Raw genomic sequence first — 25,544 nt, 5'->3', positions numbered from 1 at the left:
AACACAGCCGTCGTGTTCTCTGGGCCAAAGAGGAAAAGGAACATCCAAGCTGTTATCAGCGTCAGGTCCAAAAGCCAGTGTCTGTATGGGCCAGGGGTGTGTCACACATCTGTGTGTCTTCAGTGCCTAAATGCTTAATAAGTATTATTAGAATAAATGGTGATTTTTCACAGTGGTAAACACTCGACTGTCCCAACTTTTTTGGAGTGTGATGCAATCATCTGATTTGAAATTACAGTACATAAACAAACAAACAAACAATGAAATTCACAAGGTAACACATCATATAATATTTAATTGTAGTGCTTTCATTATAGCAAAAGGTGAATATAATTTACAAATCACTCCTTTTTGCTTTTATTAGCATTTTTCATACTGTCCCAACTTTTTCGGAATTGGGGTTGTATTTACTTTAGTTTATTTTTTTTATTTTTTTCCTTCACCTGTACTTCTTGTCTTTATGACTCAGTGATTTGTATTCATACATTGTTGGATCTGTGTAATTTTGTACATCTTATGAACCTTGTACATATTGAACCTTGTTTTTCAATAAAAAAATCAAAAGTTTTAGCACAATATGTGGACTTTTCAGACAGTCCCTTACCACACCCTCCACAGTATTAGCATGTTTCAGCACAATGTGTGGACTTTTCAGACGACCCCTTACCCACCGTATAAAAAATTTCCAACTTATATTATTGTTAATTTAACGATCTGAAACAATTTCGCCATGATGCCATCTGACCAGCTTATGGGACAAATTGCGTCCCGTATTGATTCGATACGGAACGCATTATTTCATATTTAAATAAGGGACGATCCCTTATGAGCGAAGTGTGGATGAAGAAAATCGTGTGTTTATCAGGAGAAATTGTAAATCGGGAGAACAGTGGGAAGTGGGGTGGAAAATCAGGAGAAACCTGGTAAAATTGGGAGTGTTGGCAGGTATGAAAGTTTGTATTATTTATCATAACAATACTGTCTGCATAAGGTTAGATGGCATGACCTGTGTTCTGCACCAGTGTCCTGCAGTGTGACAAAGAATTTAAGTTAACTGCAAGAAAACATGATTAAAATGATGTTAAATTTTGATGTTGAAACAAAAAGTTAATGTCCGTGTTATTTGTCAACAGTGGTATAGCCAAAGGTGGGCCGGGATGGGCCTGGTCCCACCCAAATTAGACCCAGGCCCACCAAAAATATTAGAGATTATTCACTTTGACTTCAAATAAACTGTATATTTAGAAAATAGTAAAACAATAAAATAAAATAAAAAATCCATAAATTCTGATTTCTGGAAGTGTGAAAGAACGGTTTGAATGCGCTGCTTCTCTCTTGTTAAAGAAAATTTGGTAAAAAAGAAATTTGGGCGAAAAATTGACCCATCCATTTTTATTGAGGCCCACCCAAAAGTTATTTCCTGGCTATGCCCTTGTTTGTCAACAACCCATGTATCTATGTATGTGTTTTTTTGCACAGCTGCTCAGTATGTAGTGCAGTGCAGCTTGCCTCTGTTCTGCAGTTGGTTCATAACAAATAAATGTAATAGGTTCTCTCTCTCTCTCTCTCTCTCTCTCTCTCTCTCTCTCTCTCTCTCTCTCTCTCTCTCTCTCTCTCTCTCTCTCTCTCTCGGGGGGGGGGGGTTGGGGGACTTTTGCTGTTGTGAATTGTGAATTTAATTGATTGGTGCATAATGTGGTTGTATGACTGTGCTGCTTTAACACTCCTATTGTATTTTGGTATTTTTTGACCCAGGAAAGGTAAATAGTATTAATGTTGGATTCTTGAGTTGTACAGTTGTATTAATGTTGTTTAGTTGAAAAAGAATAAGATGGTTTCATAAAAGCAGTGATGAGTAATTATAAATTCATTACATTTACTAGTACTTTTCACATTAGATGTTCATATATATTTTAAATTATGCTATATTCAAATAAAATTTCATATAAATGTTGATCTGTTTTATATATATATATTTAATAATCTTCACATGTATTATATATATTTAAATAAAAATGGCAAATTATATAATAACTTTTAAATTTGTCAGTTAACATGGCAAAAATATATAAATGTTTTTACATGTATAAACAGTTAAGAAGTTATTAATAAATTACAATATGGTTTTTAGATTAAAACCATCGGGTTCACTTATATAATAGATTTATAATCTTAAATTCCATATGGTCAAAATTTTCCATCTAATGCAAAAGGTGTATGCAGATTCTGAATGCAATAGAGGGATTAAGATTGAATATTGCCTTGTCATTCCTGTTTTCTGGCTCTGTACTGATGTTTTCTAATGTGTTCGCTGTTGTCTTATTTCTGCAGTCGGACAGTAATACCAGCTTCCTTAGAGCAGCCAGGTCAGGTAATGTTGAAAAGGTGCTGGAGTTCCTTAAGGGCGGACAAGACATTTCCACCTCCAACCAGGTAATTTTATATTTGAAACATTAAACAGTATTAAATTAAGACAATTTAGTGTCAGTGGTTTTGAACTGGTTTTGTTTCATGAGATTTTAAATTAGACATCAAGTGGCATCCAAATACAATACCAAAAATTTACAATTTTGTAAATGCATAGACAATAGCGGAAGTGATCTCGACCAACCTAACACATAGAACAAATGCATCAAAATGTGTCAAAATAATCCTGATTATTAGAAAAGCGAATGCTTTAATGTTTGCGTTCACCAAGTTTTGTCCAGCCTGTGGACAAAAAGCAGTGTTTTGATGTCATAGAAAGATTTATCTACTACTGATTCATTTGAAAAATGTTGTATTGCTGTTATGACATCATCACTTTAGCATCCTGCCAGGGAATTATTTCCAGTATATCAAAGTCTTTAGCTCATGTGTGTTTCTGGCAGCTGTTCACAAACCTGACCTTCTGTAACTTGCATAGTCAAAGCCACACCATTGCTAAGTTTAAACATTCCTTACAAACTCCCCTAGACATTAAAATGTATTGATATTACCAAAACATTGAAGGAAAGCTTTGATCTTGATCTTTAGTCATAAAACCATCTTAATCACAGGTGTAGTTTATCACATGAACTACGGACATGTTACAGTAAATTTGACAACCAGAAAGTGACAGTACTTCTTCTCAAAGCGATAGTTCACTCAAAAATGAAAATTCTGTTATCTTTCACTCTTCCTTATGTTGTTCCAAACCTGTATGACTTTCTGTCTTTCGTGGAAGAGGTAAGGAGATGTTTTTGTCTTTTTCTGAAAGGCCAGCAGGGGAAGAATCAATATAAATAAAAAAAATATTTTGTTACGTTCAATAAAAATGCATTTTTATTCTATATAAATTACCAAGGACTAAAGTAACATCAATGACAAATGTCATGCTTTGTCAGTGGGGTTATTATGAGCCCATTACACATTATTATGTAATGGGCTGAATTTGCCCCTGCTCTGATGTATAAGAGTTGTACGCTGACATTGCCCATTATGATGTCATCAGGATTAGCCAGTAATGAGCCTACCTGTAACAACAATGGAAAAGGACTGACATCACTCTCTCCATCATGCTTTCTTTCTTGTTCTCTCTGAAACACCCTGTTCTAATCCTCACTGAGTGATATGTAATTATAATCTGCACATTTTTTTTTTGTTGTCTCTTTCCGTCCTTTCACCGGATTTCCTATCATTTGATGCCAAAACTACTGTAGCCTTTCATTATCCAAATAAATGAGATTAAAGTTTGTGTCTGTCAATCTCGTTAATTCTCCCTGCTTTTACTGTCATCTCTGACTGTTAGTCACACTGCGTTACACAAGAGCTGTCATGATTTACCCATTGAACAGAGCGTGCGATGCATTAGTAAATTGTGACAGGTGGTGTACATGTTGTTCAGCGAAATTCTAACAAGATTCACATTTGCTTCTACTGAGATTGAGGTATGGGTAGGTTTAGGAGTAGGGGTTCGGGTAGGGTTAGGGTTTAGGGTAAGTGTTGGGGTAGGGTTAGGTTTAGGGTTAAGCATGAAGTTAACACTGTAACTACAGATGTAATTATGTGCAGGTACTTTAAATGCAAGGACAATGCAACAACACATACACTACCGGTCAAAAGTTTTGAAACACTTACTCATTCTTTATTAAAAAATTTTTTTTCACATTTTAGAATAATAGTAAAGTCATCAAAACTGTGGAATAACATAAATGGAACTATGGGAATTATGTTGTGACTAAACAAAATCCAAAATAATTCAAAACTATGTTATATTTTAACATCTTCAGAGTAGTCACCCTTCGCCTAGAATTTGCAGAAATGTACTCTTGACATTTTCTCAACCAACCTCTTGAGGTATCACCCCGGGATGCTTTTTAAACAGTATTGAAGGAGTTTCCATCTATATGCTGGGCACTTATTGGCTGCTTTTCTTTATTATTTGGTCCAAGTCATCAATTTCAAAAACTATTTTTTATTTATTTTTTTTTATTACATTTTAGTTTTATAATGAAATAAATTAATATGGTGGCACAATTATATTTTTGTGTACAAAACTAATTTCAAACATTTAAGGATACGCCTTCAGATCAAAAGATTTTCAAGATCATGAGAAACATTTCAGTCGTGTTTCAAAACTTTTGACCAGTAGTGTATGTACATAATAAGTACATTGTATTAAAAACTATAAAAAGTATATGGTAGTTAACGACACCTAATGTAAAGCGGGACCTCAAAGTCTAACTTAGACCCCTCTGTTGAAAGGATTTAAAATGTTAGAGCTTTGGCCTAGTGGTCAGCTCATGTGCTCTGACACACTGGGCTGTGCTGCTCAAATGGGGGTTGCAAGTTTGAATCTGGCTCATGACATTTCCCGATAGATACAGTCAGCAACGTGTCATACTGTGGGGGTGTGGTTTAACACGGGGGAAATCGATTCCCCATTACCATAGGTACTCATTCATTACTATGAGAAAAACGGGGAGAAATATCCGACAAATTTGGCTAATTTAACAACAAAAAACATGATGAAAAGCTGATGTATATTTTTTGCACTTGTTCAGACAAAGCCAAAAAACCCAGAACTGATTTTTTATTGACTTCCAAACAAATAATATAGGGTGCGTTCCATTCTGAAGGGCTCATTCCTATGCCCTAATCCCTTTAGAGGGAGAGCTTTGGGGGGTTGAAGAGTGTAGGGATAAAAAATATTGGTAATTTGGAACACACTTCAGTATCATCTATCCAAGCCAAAGGAGCCGCTGCCGTCGCACAAAGGCTGATGCTAATAAACATCACCTGCACCTAATCAGAAATATTTACATTCGATTATTCCTCACTACCTGCTTTCAGAATGCAAACAGAAAATAAATTATTTAAATCTTTATGATCGTATGAAGAAATGTAAGGCTCATGTTGAAAAAGTTGAAAAAGTTGTTTGATCTATTTTAATAAAAAATAAACCAATAAACAAACTTACAGTGCATTTATTAAATAAATAAAATGCTACTGTGTATAATTATCTTATTTAAACTAACAGACTAACAGATCCAGTGAATTTACAGTAAAATAACACAAGCATTAACCAGTTTCAAATAAAAAGCCAGGTGTTTAAAATAATTTTAGTTCATTATAATAATGAAAAGCTTTTAAAGACTATGGAGATAAAGGGATGTCATACATTTGTTTTATGTTTACAGAACCAGAGTGCAGTTGCAGCTGGTTTCATTTACACTAAATTACACTTGGCAAACCTCCAGATTTGTGACATCTTCCCTGGTTCCGATCCATTTGGTAGCGAAGTGTCCATCAGTTGAACCCTACGGAAACGGCCGTTTTGAACGACCCTTCAACATGGCAGCCATGATCGTTCCCCCTTCAAAGTGCCCTTTGGAGGTGGATATAACCCGTTTGGAATGCAGGGATAGAAGCCTATAGAAGAGTGCTGCTGTGGCTTAGTGTGTTTGCGAAAAATTTGAGCGGATTCAAGACTAAATCAATCATTATATTATTAACAGTGGTTCCAACAGAGACATAATGACGAGTTAACACCAGAGAACAAGACAATAGTACTGAAAAACTTGACAGGATTGGAGTGCAGTGCTGCTTAGATTGGTTTTCATGCTTTAATGAATCAAACTTCACAGGGGATATTGTGCTTATCGTTTGGTTTGGCAAAGTGTTTAATTAATAAGGTAAAGTTGCTGTAAAATGTTTAGGTGCACAGTACTGGGCATGAAAGTATACTCATCTCCATTAGCAATGTCTTTACTGCCAAACAAAGTACTTAATAAGAAGAAACAATAATAAAAATTGCTTATGATTTTTATACTTATTTGTTGTTATATTGCATATTACTGCACATTTCGTGTTTAATAAAATTTATTTTTCATTTTTCGTTTTTGAAATGCTATCGGATATTTCTCCCCTTTTTCTCATAGGAATGAATGAGTAACTATGGTAACAGGGCTTTGCTTTCCCCCACAAGTGGGCGTGGCCTCCTTGCAAACTGTATCTACCCTGCTTAGTTTCTTATCCTCTCCCCACTATCTGTTTAAATAAAAGTGGAAAAAGACCCAGAAATCTATATTTTTTAAAATGTTAGAAACTGTAATGGCATTTACTTCTGTTATATGCTGTTACATTCAGTAATCTGATGTTAGAATTACTACAGTGTGTTCAATACAAGGAAAACCTCAATTACATTCACCCTCAAAATACATTATCAACCCAAAAATGAAACAATACTTTTTGAGTAATCTAATGGTGAAGACTTAGAACTTTAAATTTTTTTATCCGAATAATATATGTATCATTCCCTTCAAAACATAGTGTCAGAAAAGCATGTTCATAGTATATTGCTGTTTGTTTATGTGAAAAAATGTGTTGTTCTATAAAGCTGTTGTCTTCTTCTCCATCTTAGCAAAATATCAGATGCACTGATTGTAAATGTATTATTTATGTCTCCCTCTGCATAGAATGGACTCAATGCGCTCCATTTAGCAGCTAAAGAGGGTCATGTGGAGCTGGTGGAGGAACTTCTGGAGAGGGGTGCAGCCGTGGATTCCGCAACCAAGGTATTAAGCACACTTAAACACTTACAAACAGTTTCGAGGGAGGGATAAGGTATCCCACATGGAGAGGGATTGTAAATCTAGGAGTGGAATGCCTGTCATCCAGCACTGTGGTATGATAAGTAGCCTACTGCAGGACTCTGGTGACATTGGCTGCTTCCGTCTTCTATCACACGTGGCCGCACAGAGTCACACACATTAGCTAAGACCTGCAGTAGAAACAAATGATTAGAACCTGGTTTTATCAGAATTCCTAACAGAAATGTGATTATTTTACTGGTTTGTCTGATAATATAAATGTATGTACTTCAAATATTGACTTAAGCTCAGATGTATTAGGCAATCAAAAGCGTTTTCTTTTTTTTTTTTTTTTTTTTTTTGTCTTAAGAAAAGGTTTTGATTCCTCTAAATGCTGTATTTGATCTTTGTATTTCAAATGTGCCAAATGTAACACACAAACAGTCTAATTACTCCAGGTTAAATACAACTTAAGATCTATCGACAGCATCTGTGGCCACAGAAAATATGCATATGATGTGTTTTAACAAAAATACAAGATTCACATTTTTGTTTTTAAAACCTCCAGTACAATTACCCCATAGGCCTCCATTGTAAGTGCACCACTCAAAACATGTTGTTTTATTTGTTTTTACTGTAAACTGGGGAATGAGTCAAAATTACTGTATTTTGTTGCAGTTACTGGTAGCATGCCACAGATGCTGTTGATAGTCCTCATGTTCTATTTGTTCCTGTAATGCAATATCACTTTTAATGACACAGACATACATTAGCAACTAGACTCTCAAATCAAACATACAAACTAGTGCATTCGAAAAAGGGGCAGACTGGGACTAAAAAGTGGCCTTGGACTTTCTGGCCCAGAGTGGCCCACTACACCCGGCCTCAACACACCACACCATAACACATCGGCTCAATGATTTCATTTTTTGGCTCAATTTCAAATTTATGTGTTGAAATAAGACATTTCAATTGACTGCTAGTCAATTTATTCACTATAGGATTTTGTCCTGAGTTAATGGGTATTTATCTTAATCAAACATTCTATTCTTAAGACCCCTTCATCACTTGCACAGTTCTGGCCAGAGGTTTGGACACACCTGGCTTAATGAATGTTTCTCATGTTCCGAAAGACCTTAATATTCTAAAGGCTTAAATGCTTCAAATTAGTCTTGTAAATTGTGCCTGTGGACTGGCGAGTGACAAAAAAGCAGCCAACAAGTGCTTCTTTCTCCATAAAAATTATTAGATGAATTACTTCCACAATGCTGTTATCTAATGAAGGTATCTATGACAGAATCTAAGACAGACTGGATCAGTATCACTGTCTGTGTGAATTAGGGGTTAGGCATGAAAAGGGGAGTGTTTTAAGTAATGCAATGGAGTGGACTAAACTCCCTCCCCTCAAGTGGCCTGGGCCAAAGGAAAGGAGACGCAATGTTATTGTTACCAAGGCAAGCCCATGGTTATGTGGGGCCCTAGGCAAAATCATGACAATGGACCCCACTGGTGTGAAAATTGTCATAGCGTTATCTATAGAATCACTGCATATGTGATGAGTGGATTTTTTTTAAGAGAAAGCACTAAAAATAAGCACATTATAGCTCAGACAAATAACATTTCTGAGAACTTTTTCTTAACCAAAATGCAGATGTTTGGTTAAAATGCACATGAATGTACTAGGGAAAGTGTGTAATATAGGTGCTGTGACAAGTCAGCATTTTTTCACAGTTTTCTTTAAGTTTTTTTTAAGATTTTAATCACCTTTCAACTTTTTTCTAGAAGTGCAAATAAACTAATGTCTCAGTTGATAAGGGGTCATGGAAGCGTTTATTTATATTTAATATAGTATAATAGTATAAAGTATAATAAGTATAATAATTACAGCTATAAAAATGTTGTTTAAAGTAGTTAGATGAAGAAAGTATGTCACACCGCGGGACACTGCTGACAATGCTTGAAATTTCATGTCAATTACTCACATAAATATTAATGTTTATTTACTGTAAAGCAATAATTGAAAACAGAAAGATGGCCAGAATATGTGCAAAAGTGAATGTTAAAACACCAGTTAAAATCAGGTAGCAATGTTGGGAAAGAAAGATATGTAAACAGGGTTTGAAATTAACTTTTTGGCTCACCGGCCACTGTAGCTAGTAGTTTCCAAGGTCACTAGCCACTCAGCATTTTCACTAGCCACAATTCCCCACCTCTCAAAAAGTGATAAAGCTAATTGGTGACTGTAAGTGCATGCATTTGTTTGGACATTTTATTTAAACAATAATGATGTGAGTTCAGCAGGACACAGGCCTAATGATTTAAGTAACCTATAAAATATCCAAAGGCAAACCCCAGTTAGAACAAGAGTAGGATAGAACAGGAGGAAAAATGGTCAATAATTTGTCCATAATTCATGGAAATTCCAACCCCTTCATATTGTAAATGCCTATGAAATTTTACCACTATTCTACCATTGTTTAACAGTGGCATTTGCTATGACAAGGACATGATGTAAGACCATGGGTGGCCTCCCATTACTGTAGTTAGGTTAATGTTGAGTCTTTTCTAAAAAAAAAAAAAAAAAAAAAACTGCAGTATTTGTTATGAAAAAGCTAATAGCCTAAACACATTTAGAAACCTTTTACATCAACCTGGTCTCATAGTGAAAACGTGACTCTATATACATTTTTGCAAAGTTTGTTAAACGTGTCTCCAGGTACAATTACCTGCAGTTTCCAGGAGAAATTAACTCTACAGGCGTCACAACAACTGTGTGTTTTATTCACTTTCACTTAAATCATGAATTAAATGGCTGATTATGACTTTATAAATACTTATTATTATCTCTATTACTCATAACCTGCTATTTTATGATATCGACACACTTTTACTCAAACACCAAAATGGATAACTTGCTCAGTAGCTCACCCGATAAAGTGTTGAATTTAGAGTCAGAAGACTGCGGTTTAAGTCCAGCCATGAATTCAAAATTACACAAGACATTACATAATCGTAGAAGCAGCACAAAATGAGGTGGTTGCTTCAGAAAATGTCTTTTTTAACTTCTCATATATATTTTAAAACACTAATGGTTCAGTTTAGGCATTGATTTGGTAAGGATGTCTTTTTTAAACATCTCATTTATATTTTAAAACACTATTGGTTAGGTTCAGGCAAAACTTTTTGGTTTAAAAAAAATGATCTAAAACTCACTTAGAAACGCGTCTGAATTCACCATTTTACTTGCTTTTGGCGCACCCAGCTGGACATTTCACTGAAAACCTGCAGCCAAACGTGATAAACAGCACGTACATTTTAGATTGCAAAAATGTTGTCATGTTCACGCAAATTTCATGAGACCAGGCTGAATAAAATGAAAGTCTAATAGATTCACCCTAATCGAATTAATATTAATCTATGCAAGTTACCAGTTACTGCATTAAAAAGCATATATATAGATTAGTAAGGATGATGATGTGTATTTTAAAAACGGAGGATGTATTTGTCTCCTCTTTACCTCGTCAGTGCTGTTTATAATGTATGTGCTGTCTAGCAGTTTGAGAGGTTTGACTTCCTCATACAACGCTGATACTTCCTCTACTTCTCTGTAGAATTCAATGGGTCACATAAGTTTTGTGTTTTCCACCAGCCCCCGCAATATCAAGTGAAGCCCGACGGAATCACGCAAGTTTTGCTCTGCACTGTTGCAGAGCTCTGCTAATCTTATCTCTGGAGCGCGCTGGTGTGCACTGCGGTGGTTCACACGAAAGCACGCTTTATTGCACAGATGCGCATGTAAGTTATGACAGGCATATTTAGTGCTTAGAAAGTGCTTAGCGCGAGATGAATATAATTTAATTACTATTGGTAGCAGCTCCGAGTCGCCTGACATTCCAAGAATTTTCAATGCAGGAAAAATCCTGAAAAAACGTCACCAGCCACGGCCGATTTTTACCCACATTTGGTGGGTTGCCGGTTGTTTCAGTTTCAAACCCTGTATGTAAAGCATAAACATACCTCTTAGAGCACAGATCTCAGATAGGTTAGTTTGGTTATTTTGCAGATGAATTGCTAATTTTTCGCTGTTTTTGCCATCCATTAACAAAGTAAGCAAAGTAAAACATGAGAATTATTCAGCAAGGTGTGCAATCTGTGTCTAATAATACTATGATAATAAGACACGTTCCAGTTCCCAGTAATGATTTTCGTTATGAATAAATTATGCAAATGACAGCATCTGCTCATCACTTTACTGTTTTCTGATTTTATTTATGTTGCTGTCATTGAATTTGTTGTAACTTGCAGTTATTTGTCATTTTGTGATTTTTCAGAGCTCATCATACTTAATGCTGTTTTTGGTTGTCACCATTATTGTTATTTGTGTGTCAAATAATGAGGTCCACACGTGTTGCGCTGAAAATTTGCACTTTGAGAAATATGTCATAAGTGAAAGTCAATTTCAAAATAAAAGCCATTGATGTTAAAAACATGACGTTTATTGAAGATTTGTGTGTTCACGGGGCTCTCATGGGCATGTTGGTGCCCTGGACGGCCGCCTATATCGCCTACAGGGCGGGAAATCGCCCAGTGGCCCACCGGGAAAGCTCCCGGTGCTCCCGATGGCCAATGATTAGAAGTGCTTATCTGACTTTCCTCCTCTTTGATTGGCCCTTTCAGAAAGGAAACACTGCATTGCACATCGCCTGTCTGGCTGGACAGAAGGAAGTTGCAAAGTTGTTGGTGAAACGAGGAGCTGATGTAAACGCCCAATCACAGGTGAGAAGAGCCCCTCCCAATAAGCATGTGAACATATTTCACTCCAAATATCCTTGGTTCAATGGCTATAAGCCAAATACAGACCAGTTCTTTATTTACTAATAGGATGTTCATCATTAAGCTTTTACTGTATCTGTATATCGCTACAGAATGGCTTCTCTCCACTCTACATGGCTGCTCAAGAGAATCACCTGGACGTTGTGCGATATCTTCTGGAGAATGGTGGCAACCAGAGCACGGCCACAGAGGTCTGTGTTATACTGGTGGTCTGTTTTCATCCTCTGCAACATGCCTATGGCGTATCTGTGTCTTAAAAAATAAATAGATGCTGATGTTGTTTTTAGCAGTGTTCCTTTTGTTGACTAGTCTTCTTTCTTTAGCTACTTATAAATGATAGTGTTGTTCTAACATCCTAGGTAAAGCATACAGTATGTCTAAAACTGAACAGAAGTAAGATGTCAAACCCTTAATGTTTTTAAATCATGGATCCATGCATCTTCATCCCTGCTAGAAAATCCTGTTAATACCAGTGTCAGATGATAACTGGTTTGACATGATTTTTTTAGCTAGTCCAGGCTGGACATTTATGGTCATTAACTGATCCGAGTTGGTTAAGATGGTTGATCAGTTGGATTACCAAATGGTAGACCTGGTTTTGTCCCGGGGAGCTTGATCAAGCTGATTAGGGCTGGTAGACTGCTGCAGACCAGCAACAAACCTGCTACCATGTTCCAAAAACCAGCTTGACCATCGTAAGCTGGTATGAGCTGTTTTTTTCCAGGAAGGTGTTTCTGCTTAGGCTAGTCTGTGTGTTAAACTATGTTTGTCTGTACTAATTTCTATCTGTCTATCTGTTCTCCCTGTCTGTAGGATGGTTTCACTCCTCTGGCCATTGCTCTGCAGCAGGGTCATAATCAGGTGGTCTCTCTGCTCCTGGAGCATGACACCAAGGGGAAGGTCCGACTGCCTGCGCTCCACATCGCTGCACGGAAGGATGACACCAAGTCTGCTGCTCTGCTGCTCCAGAATGACCATAATGCTGATGTCCAGTCCAAGGTGAGAGAGTAAATGAGACATGTGGGTTTTTACGAGGATCAGTTGTGAGCTTAATTAAGTCGTTCATCTAAATTTACAAAATTATGCTTTTAAGTAAAATAACCATGCTTTTTTGGACATGGTCTTTTAGACATGTTCCATGGTAATACCATAGTATTTTTTTTGTAGTAACTTACATGTTCCATGTTAAAGCTGTTGTAAGCGATTTTAGCATTCTTAAGCTTTCACTCCCCTTTTCAATTGCCGTTGAATTAGCCACACCCCCTCATTCCAAAACCCCACCCTCTAAAGATAATTTTGAGACCAAAACTGAGCAAAAGAGCAGCATTGTTTGTTCCTGTGGCTGTCAAATTCAACAGTGGCACAATAGCATCCTCAACTGACAAACATTATGAATCATAGCTTTAATCATCCGCTTCAAATACAGTACAACTCTATGAGAACCAGCAAAATGATTGACAGGTGAAAAGCCTCAATGTCCGCGGTCTGCGGGCACATTTTTGTTTGCTGTTTACAAAATCTACGGCTGTCACAAAGACCGAGATATCTCAGGACACTTATTTCATTAATTAAGGGAGTAGGACATTTTTTGCATACCTTTCCATAAAAAAATAACTTACAGCACCATGGTATATGATTATGGTAAATATCATTGTACATCTGATTTAAGGCAGAGTTAAGTATACACATATTGCATTTACAAAAATAACCCCATGGTAATACCTTTTTGGACATGGTACAATGGTATCACTGTATGTGTGAATATGTGTCATGGTAATATCATGGTGTTTTAGAGATATAGAACGATCATCTTTTGTATTGTTCAAATCTTAGAGTATGTAAATACTGTACTATGATATATGAATATGGTAGTGTTGAGTTCAAGTCCACCTTAGCTGAGTCTGAGTCAAGTCCGAGTCTTAAAACAATCAAGTCCGAGTTGAGTCCGAGTCCAAAAGTGGCCGAGTTGGACTCAAGACCGAGTCCATAACAGGCCGAGTCTGAGTCGAGTCCGAATGAATCTGTTCATGAATCTGAATTAAAATTGTAACCGTAAACTCAACACCAATATTTTAAGCTTATTTTAAACTTCACAACTAAGAAAAACAGTTTGTCAATATAAATGTAACAAAAACACCTCTGTTGCCTTTCATATATATATATATATATATTATGATTAGTATCCTGCTGAACAAACTTCAAATTGGTTTCAGAATGAAAGCATATGCTTTAGGTGTATGAAGACAAAACTGTCCTTCAACACAATTCTTATTGCGTTCTGTTGACATTTCAATTATTTGTTGCGTTTTCCCCTCCACTCAAACATAGACTAAAGAAAGTGAAAGCTGCATTAGTCACTACAACCAAGGTTATTATGTTTTGAATTTTAATTTAGTTTTTATTTCTACTTCATTTTCAGTTTGTCAATTCAATTTAAATAGTTTTATTTAAAATGATCTCTATCTAAAGAAATAATAGATTTCTTTCTGAATCTTTTTTCTCTACCTGCTGACTGATTTGGGAAAATACAGTACATACAAATGAGTCAACACAGTAGTAATTAGCACTCGCTGAGAAGTTGCGTCTCACAATTTGACTGCAAATGCTACATCCAAAAACACCGGAAAAGCTCACTGATAATATTAGGGCCATGTCATCACGGACATGATTTTCTAGTTAATTTGTGGGAAACCGCACAATGCAGGGCAGTTCTGCGTGCTGCTCATGTACCTAAATCACTGATGCGTCCATGTGTGTCTCACAGTAGCTGCCGCATAAGATAAAAAAAAAAAAAAAAAAATTAAATTAATAATTAATTTGCTTGAGCGGCAGCCATGTTGGTCTACAGTCAGTCTGAAATCTTTAAATACCAGTCAAAGAAAATTTAATTGAGCTCTTCTTTAACCGCAAAAACACGGAGAATAATAATTTTGAGTCATAAATTTAACAGAATTGTCCTTCAAAAGTGTCAGAGATATAGGCTAAAAAAAAGATGTGCATAAGTTACCCGGTGGTTTACAATAAAAATAAAATAAAATAAAATATTTAAAATAAAAATACCATAACCAACTAAATTCATCTCGTAACATGAAGTTTAGCTTCATACACAAGCTCTGTCATCGAATAATAAATGTATTTTATAGTCTATAATTAAATTAGAAACAAAACATGTCACTGCCCAAAATATCCTAATATTTTATTGTGCATGGTTTGATGTTGTGAATGTTGGACAAATGCTGTAAAAGAATGTATTTTAAGCAGCTCGTCAATGCTTTGAAAATAGTCAATCAATAATAAATAGGTGCTGTTTATCTGTTTAGAGTTGCTGTCTGATTTAGCAATAACGCTGTTTTCCCCAGAATATTTAAAAATGTACACAATTAATTCATCAAGCTATTATGGACCAGTTCAAGCTGACAACACTGCGTGGACCACAAGAGACTACAGAAGCCTACATGTGTAGATACATTACACCTAAAAAGACTTAATATCCAATATTAATACTATTTTTATGTATTTTTAATTCGATATGCTGTTTTTAGTAAACTGTGAGAGACATGATGTGGGTGACTTGACTCAACGAAGTTCTTGATTTTAAGTTTTTAACCACGATGAAACCACAATGCAAGCACCGTCTTGGCTGCACAAATGCCACATGCAATTTTACCAACTGTCAGGTCCTGTGTCATGTGAAACTGCCTTGTTTAGTTTGTATTACATTGGATTCAAACCCGTCTTTATGTTTTCGTCATGCCAGCCACCTCGGTAGTCGATGTTATATAGTAGTCTCTGTAGTAACATTCAAGCGTATTGGTTGACTGATGAGTATGCCTGTGCACGTCCGTATGTGTGTGTGCTTAAACACAGTGAAACAATTCTGGCTACGTCTATGACTTCAGGGGCTAATACAGCTGCATGCAGATAGAGATGTGTTCATTAATTTCTGTTTTGTTATTTATTTATGTATTTTTTTCATTGCATCACAAATGTCAAGAAAAAAAAATCCCGAGTCCCAAAGGCTCGAGTCCGAGTCAAGTCCGAGTGAAAATGCATTAGAGTCCGTGACAAGTCCAAGTCCATTAAAACTGGACTTGTGACTTGGACTCCACCCCTCTAGAATATGGTAATCATTCAGTACCACAGTATATGTTAAAGTACCATGGTATTACCATTTATACCATCGCTTTTTTGTGAGTGAATTTTTAACATTTTATTCATGAAGATTACTTCTTAAAAAGTTTTTTTTTTCAGTGAGTTTTAAGCAATCTCAGATTTTCAAACTGTGACTCTTGAGTGTCTCTTGAGTGTGATATTTAACCACTTATTCGTTTTTTAATCATCCTTGGATTACATGTGTTCTTTTGGAAGACTGATATAAGATAAAAATGCTATGCCATATTTTCTTCCTCTACTTATGTGCGACTCCTCCAGATGATGGTCAACAGGACTACAGAGGTATTAAGACACTCTGCAGAATCCTGCATGTGTCTCGGCTCTCATAGTGCCTACTGTATTACTTAACACTGAATCTTTCTTAAAAGTGCATGGAAGAGTAGTCTTGTCCTTTAAATGGTTTAGTGCATGACACGTTGTTTTTATTTTATTGGCAGCACCTTGTTTCTTTAAAATTGTTCTCTTTTTTGGGAGTTTCTAGTTCATAAATACATCTTTCTATGCTGATTTAATTTCAATGAACATTTCAAGCTAGAATTATGGGTTCACTGCTACTTGAACCTTTTGTTTGAAGACAACTTACTTTTACTAACAAGCTGAACTGACTTCCAGAAATTAACTTTAACAGTGCATGTTTTTTCATACTAAACAGTGTTGTAACTTTTATTATCTGTGTAGAAGTCTCTCGGTCACATTTTGCTGCACGTTTTTGTTAATTCTGTTTTTTAAATTGCACCATGTCTGTCAGAATGGAAAGGTAAGACAAAAGTGGCACCATCAAGCAAACTCAGTAAGACAGACATTTATATTTAAATTTCTTTATACTGTATACATTCATCTACAGAAATATGTATTGACTAGTTGCTTTTTGTCATCTTTTTTCTTTCATTGTCACTGAGAAACTTCTCAACTCTCTCATAAAGACCTATATGAGACTGCGATTGTGTTCATATTTGATTCCTTTGATTACGAATCTAATATTTCTGTTTCTTAAGCTTGTGCCACACTAGGATAGGGAGACAAAGCATGCATTATCTGTCAGCGGGAGGTCATTAATGACTTGACCGTTGGTTAATGGAGTTCAAAAACTGAAAACACACATTCGGCTTGCTTGAAAAAAATAATTCTGTCAGCGAGGCGGGGTCTTTTCGTCAGGTGACCAGTGAGATTCTTCATTTAAGAAGTCAAGCTGATCTGAACATTTTCATCGCACTCAACTGCATATTATCCTAGACGTTGACTGAAATCCATAGTGATTCTGTCACCAAGCATTTTTCTTGTCTTTTGTACCTACACTAAAATGATATCAAAAAGCGGATACACAACTGCATTTTGTGTTATTATTGAACGTAATTTCTCACTCACTAAAAGCTGCATATGGACATAAGTGTTCTGTGGCAAGCCTCAAGGGGATAAATACACAATCACAAAGTACTTTAGTCCTTGAATTGCACACCTGGCTCTTTTAGAGCATTTGTTACGGAACCTGGTGCGTGTTCTCCCTTAGTTCGGTTTGTATCGGTATATATGAACATGGCAATCGCACTCGGATCCACACCAAAACAATCGGTCCGAGTGCACCTGGACAAGGTGGTCTCGGTCCGATTGCAAACAAACTCTGCAGCTGTTCGATTGCGGTGAGACCAGGGTTGGGGAGTAGCGGAATACATGTAACGGGATTACGTATTTAAAATACAAAATATAAGTAACTGTATTCCACTACAGTTACAATTTAAATAATTGGTAATCAGAATACAGTTACATTCAAAAAGTATTTTGATTACTGAAGAGATTACTTTGCTTTATTTAATATTTAGATCCTTTCAGATGGAAAACATTTACACATATAATGATGCAATCCAAAGTGCATTTGAACAGCGGTGTAACACTTTCTTATGTTGTAATTCATACGAACAGACAGAGAAGTACGTTTGTAGTAAGTTTGGAACAGAAGAAATAGAAATAAACCTTGTGAAAATTGTCAGCTTTACGCTAAGCTAAAATGCTATTTCCAGCAATTTTACATGTACGTTACCAGGCACGATCATATTGTTTTATCAAGAAAATTCACGTTAGATCATAATTTCTTTTTTCTAGTAAGACCTTTGATATTAGGGAAACAATCATATTATTGATCATTCTTTTTGTATTGTTTTCCTGTAAAAATATCTAAAAAATCCTTTTGATATATCTTGTTTTAGAAACAACATTGCATAAGATATTTAGGTTTTTCAGAGAATGTATTTTTAACATGTGTATTTTGTCTTAGAGAGCTGCGGTGAGTTGGTATATTTGTCACCACTCCACCATTTTGTATCGGGAAGTGTGTCGTACCTCTGACTGAAGAGAGCGAGATCTCAGCAAAACAGTGTGCATGTGTGACACCCTTGGCCAAAATTGAGTTGTTTGGACTCTGCTAGTGTGGCGCCAGCTTTACTGTATTTTATCCATGGTCTTTCATTTCTTTCACTAAGTGCATGGAGTAGTTGGATCCATTTGTAGGACCTGGAAATCCAGACATTAATTTTCCTTTATGTTTCCATTCTTTTCTTTCTTTAGTTTTTGCTCAGATGTGATGATTTATTGGAATGCTGCATGGTAGATCATGGAAGATGAATCTTTAGTCATTGGTCTTCTGCAGACACTTACCTTCATTCCTATTTCCTCTTTCCCTTGTTCTTGTTATCCCAATACTATCCCTCTCTTGTCTTCCTCTTACAGAGTGGTTTTACTCCTTTGCACATTGCTGCTCACTACGGTAACGTTAATGTGGCTACACTGCTGCTGAACAGAGGGGCTGCTGTGGACTTCACAGCCAGGGTATGATCATGTACTACTAAAAATACCTTTACAAAAAATTAAATCACCTCATATTAGCATGATTCTTACAGAACCTGTCGAGAAAATGTCCTGGTCGTATTTAACGCCAAATTAAATCAATAAAGAAATATGAAATTATATTTTGCATAAAGAAAAAGAAGCCAACAGTTAGGACCATTATAATTTTTGCATTGTGATATTATTTTCAGGACATGTAAGCAACTTTTACCCCCCAAATCGCATTATTGTAATGTTATTGCAATGTTCTTTTGCTATTACAATATGTATTACAGTTAAAAAAAAAAATATTTTAAATAGGATGATTTTGATGTGTATGTACAACAGTTTGGTCATTTTTATCTAAACTGTGCTTTTGGAGTCTGCATAATTATTTATCAGTGAAAGGGAAAATAAAATGTGCCTTTATTGCATGTAAGCAATTGTTAGATGTTTAAATCTAAATGGTGAAGTTTTATATGAGTTATTATTTGCAAAAGGCTACATCTTTTTAATTCCCTCTGATTTACAGTTGTTGTTCTGTAGTGGCACAATATGTTACAACCAATTTATTTTCAAGTATGATAACAAATTCTTTCATAAAAATGTAATGTTTTATCCAGAATGGCATAACCCCTCTTCATGTGGCCTCCAAACGAGGAAATACCAACATGATTGCCCTGCTGCTGGATAGGGGTGCTCAGATTGATGCCAAGACTAGGGTGAGGATTTCAGTAGTTCCATCATAATGCTTTTATAATGCTATCTGTGCTATCTCTAGTGCCTATACTCAGTAGTTCTTATCACAATAAGAAAGAATTACTGTATCGAAGATGATGAATAGTTTTTATGTATATATGATTTTTTTTATTTTTTATCTTACGGCTGGTTTCATGCAAACCGTGCAAGATGATAATTGGTTGAGACTGCTTAAGGTATCTGATTGTATATTGTGTAAGTGCATCTTCAGTGTATGTTTTCATAAATGCTGTGTATCTGTATTTGCATCTTCTATGTGATGAACAGGATGGACTGACACCTCTGCACTGTGCAGCAAGAAGTGGACATGACAAGGCAGTTGAGATACTGCTTGAGAGAGGAGCTCCCATACTGGCAAGAACCAAGGTATAAAGAATCACATGCATTTACACACTTACTAAAGACCAGCAAGACAAAAGGCATTTGAATATAAATGTAAGCACTTATGTATAGCCCATGATGCTACACTAACAAATAAGTACCAAAACGTGCCAAAGTATTACCATGATTGTTTGGATTTTTACCAAGGTAATACTTTATGTAAGTACTGTAAGTATGGTAATCATTCAGTAATTTACATCAAAGTACCATCTGATACCATCACTATGCTAATAGTTATAATATTGAAAGACAATCAATACTAACTTTTTTATGATTGATCTGTGTTTGTTTTCTCTTGACTTTCAACACACACAGAACGGGCTGTCCCCACTGCACATGTCTGCTCAGGGTGATCATGTTGAGTGTGTGAAACACCTGCTGCAACACAAGGCACCTGTTGATGATGTCACACTGGACTACCTGACTGCTCTTCATGTTGCCGCCCACTGTGGTCACTACAGAGTAACCAAATTACTGCTGGACAAGAAAGCTAACCCTAATGCCAGAGCACTGGTAATTCTCTCTCTTTCTTGAAAAAAAGTAAAGCTGGTCAAATGAATGTACATAGGTTTATGAGTATTAATCAGTGTGATTCATGATGTGTGTATTTTGTTTTTGTCAGAATGGCTTCACTCCTCTGCATATTGCCTGCAAGAAGAACAGAGTGAAAGTGATGGAACTGCTGGTTAAATATGGCGCCTCAATCCAAGCCATTACTGAGGTAAGACTATGAGTATTGTCTAGGACTAATTTGTTTTTCTGCTTCCACTGTGGAATATATATATATATATATATATATAAAACATGCGCCAATGCACTCTTTAAAAGTCTCCTTGATAAAAAAAAAAAAAAAAATGTCACCTTTGCACAACTCTGCAGTCTGATGCACAAATTCTAATCTTTCATATGATTTGGATGGATAATATGTGAATTGAAATGCAGCATGTGACTTAGTAGAGTTTAATTAGTATGTAAATGGTAATTCCACATGTCTGTCAGGACTTGTTTCTCACTCTTACCTCTCGTTCTCTTTAGTCTGGCCTGACGTCAATCCATGTCGCTGCATTTATGGGGCACCTCAATATCGTCCTCCTCTTGCTACAGAATGGAGCCTCACCTGATGTCTGTAATATTGTAAGTCGCAATCATCATGATGGACATGGTTTTACCACATTTAAATATATTTCTAAAAACATTTGTGCTGGATCTGGGGCCTTTAAGTTGCTCTGAGTTGTGGTGCTCATGTGAGTGTTGCAAGTTCAAATCTGGTTTGCATCATTTCGTAACCCCATTCCGCATCCCTCGTCCTCATTACTTCTGTCCTTTACTTTCTCTCCTCTAAATAAAGGGTACCGCTAAATTAAAATAAAGATATTTGTATTCCTTTTTTTTTTGTTTGTTTTTTTTTTTTACATTTAAATGTTTAATATATATATATATATATACTGTATATATTGGTGTTTATTATTAAAGTCTGGTTAAAACATTTTTCACCCTCTCAGTAGTTTTTATTTTGTATTTGTCTGTTAACAATGTCCAACAGTTTTTCTGAAAGATGTGAAAATTCCCACCACAGTTGCATTTCCACCACATCTCAAATTCTGTTTTGTGTTTAATAGAATTTAGTTGTGGAAATGACGGTGACGGAAATTACATACATTTTTTGTTTTTTAAATAAAATACATTTAGTCTTGCAAAGGCTAATTTCATAGCCAACATTGATGTATTCTAAGTACACACATTTAAGTAATATAAATAATATTAAATAATATTTGCATTATTTGCACAGTTAAATATTCTGCTCACAAATGATGTTTACTTTGAATTTTCTTTGTTTTCCTCAAACATCTTTCATCCCATGCATGCTCTTCACTGACACGTTTGTTGACTTGGTAAACAAGAACACTAACATTTGAAAAAACTGGTAGCACTTTATTTTAGGGATCAGAAACTATATTAACAGTAATTAATGACTAATAATGGACTTGTAAGGGACTAGTTACTGACTTGTTTGGAATGGTAAGTTATTGGTTAGTCCTTTGTTCATTGATTTCTTACCCTTGCCTAATAGCCTCTTTACATTTGTTATTTCCTAACAATTAACTTATTAGGTAAAAAACAAAAGATACCAATAGCTACTGTATAATGTGCAAAATACCTCCATTACAGGTTCTTATAAGTATCAAATAAATATAGAAGGCAGAGACTTTTAATGCTTAGTGTAAATAGCAACAAAAAGCATCCTCTTTGCACTTAATGCATAGTGTTAGATGCTATTTTCATCCCTAACCATACAGTATAGGGGCATCACTGCAGCATGTTAATTATGTTTATTTATTGTGTTGAGTCCCACAAACACCCTACATCAACCCCTACCCCTAAACCTTACCCTAACTTTCCCTGCTTTGTTGAAATACTATATGCATTCTTCATGTATTTCTTACTTATAAGCCGCACATTCACACAGAGTACTGATAACCTATAAAGGATGTATTCTGCATCATGTTAGCTTTTGATATGTTTAGTTGTTTGGTTTGTTTTGTATGTTTTGTCATTTTCTCTCCCTCATGTCTCGCAGGCATGGCTGGCATGCATGATCGGCATTTCCATGGGAAACTGATTGTTGCCGAGCAACACCTGTTCTCCCCTAATTCGCTCCCTCCTTAAGCCCGTCGTGTTCTCAGTATCTTTGCTAGATAGATTTTGCTAGATAACTGTTCCTCTGCTCTTGGGTCTGTTTGTCTCACTATTGTTCGTTACACATTATTATGACAAAAGCAGATATAAAGGGGCTATAAAGCAAGAATGAGAAATCAGCAAATAAAGGCTTAATACATACTTTATAATGCCAGACAAGTCCAAAACTAGACAATTACAAGTGTAACTATTAGTCATGAATAACTGTCTAATTTCTGATCCCTAAACTAAAGTGTTACCAAAAAACTTTATTAAGGGAAAAATTGTTTGGTGTGGTGGAAATGCCGCAACAACTGTGGGTCAGTCGTGACTTTGGAAAAGTTGATTGAAATCATTTTCATACAATAAATATTGAAATTATACACTTTGTTTAGAATATCATAGTTTAAAACATGTAATAATTCTATTTTAATAATCAATTTTCATAGTTTAATAATGAAAGTCTGGGACAAAGAGAAAACAATGAAATCTATACATAAAAGGCATTTGAAAAGTGCCAAAATATAAATTATGAAGGCATGGTAAAAAGTTTCCAAATCACTTTTAATGTGACCTTTATAAAACAAAAACAAAAAGTTGAAATCTGTTCATTTTTAAATAATAATCAAGATGTTTAACGTAGACAAAGCTGTGAATTTCCTGTTGTTCTAATTGCGTTTTTGGGTATTTTTGTGTGTCCTTAGCGTGGTGAGACAGCATTGCACATGGCTTCAAGAGCAGGACAGATGGAGGTGGTGCGATGTTTGCTAAGGAACGGTGCTCTGGTGGATGCCATGGCCAGAGTCAGTCACTACATTTCTTTCAATATTATAACAGAACACATTATTATCATAAACCTCTTTAAAGTGTCACTAGCTTTGTATTAGTAAATCAGTACAAAAACAGAGTTTAATGCACAAATGGAGGCATTCTGAATGTGTTTCCATCCCTCCAGGAGGACCAGACTCCCCTTCATATTGCGTCTCGTCTGGGTCAGACAGAAATAGTGCAGTTGTTACTGCAGCACATGGCTCATCCTGATGCCTCCACCACTAATGGATACACACCTCTGCACATATCCGCCCGTGAGGGTCAGGTGGAGACAGCTGCAGTGCTGCTGGAGGCCGGAGCATCTCACTCACTCGCAACAAAGGTGGGACTGCGTCTGACATGTCAAACACTCAGATATGTGACTCATTCTATTGTACAGTTACACATACATACACACATACTCACAGTGTAAATATGTATTCGGTTGTAATTGACCCTTTTTTAAGCCCCGCCTTAAAAGCGCTTCTGACCAGTCCTGTTTTAGCAACTGCTGCCCTTCCGCCATTACTCTGACACATTAATTCATTTATGTATTGATTCAAGTCGTAGTAAAAGCGATAGTAAATAAACAGTTCACATCATCAAAATGAGTGTGTGTTATGAGATGTTATAAACAGCTCGGTTCACTTACGCTAATGTCATTAGATGTGTAATTGCTGTTAAATGAAGTTTTTCTCTTTTCAAATGAATGTAACAATCGTTTGCCTTGATTCCGATTCACAGTCTCTACAGTTTTTAATCAAATTACTGTGTAATTTAACAATTTCGTTTACAAAAAAACGTAACTATTCATTACAATGTCACTCTTCATACCAGCCCACGTAAAAATATTATCAATTCCTTTTGAGAATATTTTGCCAAAAACCGATGTCCACGGCAATCTCCCATTCATTCCAATGGGGAGTTCTGCCGAGCGAGCGACTGTAACTAAGGGGGCGGAGTTTAGCAAAGGGTCAATTAGCATCTTATACTCTGCAGGATTTTTGGTCTGACACCTGAAATTTTCACACTAATTTTAAAAACTCCCTTTTAAAAACACAATGGACTAATTTCATAAATGTGGCCTCATTTTACAGAACTGTAATGGTATGCTAACAGTGTGAGGGACCCAAATGCTAGAGAACAAAGATGGGCATTTATTGAAAATATATATATATATATATTTTTAGAAGACTCACAAGGGAGAGAAAAATGAAACCCAATATAATAACAAAACCAAACAATTGAAAACAGAAACAAAACTCACGGGGAGAAAAAGAAAAGCAAAAAACAATAAAAAACACAAAAGAATAAACTAGATTAGACCGACTAAACAAAGTGGAGACTACAAACTGGCAACAGACAGAGCACACAAGGGAGAATAAGTAAGGAGAGAAATCAGTAGGGATAACGAGCAGGGCAGTCTGGCTGAATTCAGACACAAGACATAAAACAGACATAAAACACGTACATGTCAGGGCTCTGCCCAAAAGGGAAAAAACCTAAAACTAAGGGCAGAACCCTGACAATAACCCCCTATATTTTAAGAAATGATTGCAATAATTAATAAGTAACATTGTATATGTTTACAATTTTATGATAAACATAATTTGTATAAATCTTTTTCTTTATGTCTTAAGTTTAAAAGCATGCCATTTCAGTTCTGTGTACTCTTATTTTCAAGCCAAAAGTCTTATTTTATTCCACTGGATGGCAGCAAGTACTAGAATTTTTTTTTTTATTACCTTCCATCACATTATACTGATTTGAAATGTAGGTGGTGCTCTAACGCATTTTAGTCCTCACCCATAGACAACAATCTTTTTTTTTAAGTGCTGAGAGCTTCCACATTGTTTTGTTGAATATCTTAGCTTCTGAGTTGTCTAGAAGCACAATCTAGGTGTCATTGGAAAGCAGAGAATCTATAGATGGGAACCTATTTTGCTGATGATTTGTTTCTCATACTTTTTGTACCAGACTTCATATTTTGTTCTTTTTTTGTTGTTGTTGTTTTTTTTTACGCAACATTGGATTATTCACCAA

At 35.8% G+C, this 25,544-nt stretch overlaps 1 protein-coding gene across 14 annotated transcripts in view; it reads left to right on the top strand.

The window, feature by feature from the left end:
- LOC127445274 (ankyrin-2-like) overlaps positions 1-25,544 on the top strand; it is a 111,732-nt gene that overhangs the window by 49,186 nt on the left and 37,002 nt on the right. For all 14 annotated transcript variants that reach the window (XR_007897955.1, XR_007897956.1, XM_051705221.1 and 11 more), the window contains exons 2-15: positions 2,332-2,433; positions 6,939-7,037; positions 11,730-11,828; positions 11,978-12,076; positions 12,699-12,884; positions 16,317-16,340; positions 18,780-18,878; positions 19,499-19,597; positions 19,902-20,000; positions 20,331-20,528; positions 20,638-20,736; positions 21,051-21,149; positions 23,396-23,494; positions 23,647-23,844. Coding sequence is in view for 12 of the 14 variants with exons in the window: in XM_051705221.1 (XP_051561181.1) it covers positions 2,332-2,433; positions 6,939-7,037; positions 11,730-11,828; positions 11,978-12,076; positions 12,699-12,884; positions 16,317-16,340; positions 18,780-18,878; positions 19,499-19,597; positions 19,902-20,000; positions 20,331-20,528; positions 20,638-20,736; positions 21,051-21,149; positions 23,396-23,494; positions 23,647-23,844 (1,599 nt within the window). In the remaining 2 variants the exon portion in view is untranslated. The remainder of the gene's footprint in view (positions 1-2,331; positions 2,434-6,938; positions 7,038-11,729; positions 11,829-11,977; positions 12,077-12,698; positions 12,885-16,316; positions 16,341-18,779; positions 18,879-19,498; positions 19,598-19,901; positions 20,001-20,330; positions 20,529-20,637; positions 20,737-21,050; positions 21,150-23,395; positions 23,495-23,646; positions 23,845-25,544) is intronic.

This window comes from Myxocyprinus asiaticus, chromosome 8 (genome assembly GCF_019703515.2).
Source record: "Myxocyprinus asiaticus isolate MX2 ecotype Aquarium Trade chromosome 8, UBuf_Myxa_2, whole genome shotgun sequence".
In the NCBI taxonomy this organism is placed as follows: domain Eukaryota; kingdom Metazoa; phylum Chordata; class Actinopteri; order Cypriniformes; family Catostomidae; genus Myxocyprinus; species Myxocyprinus asiaticus.
This window is presented reverse-complemented; position numbering and strand designations above follow the sequence as displayed.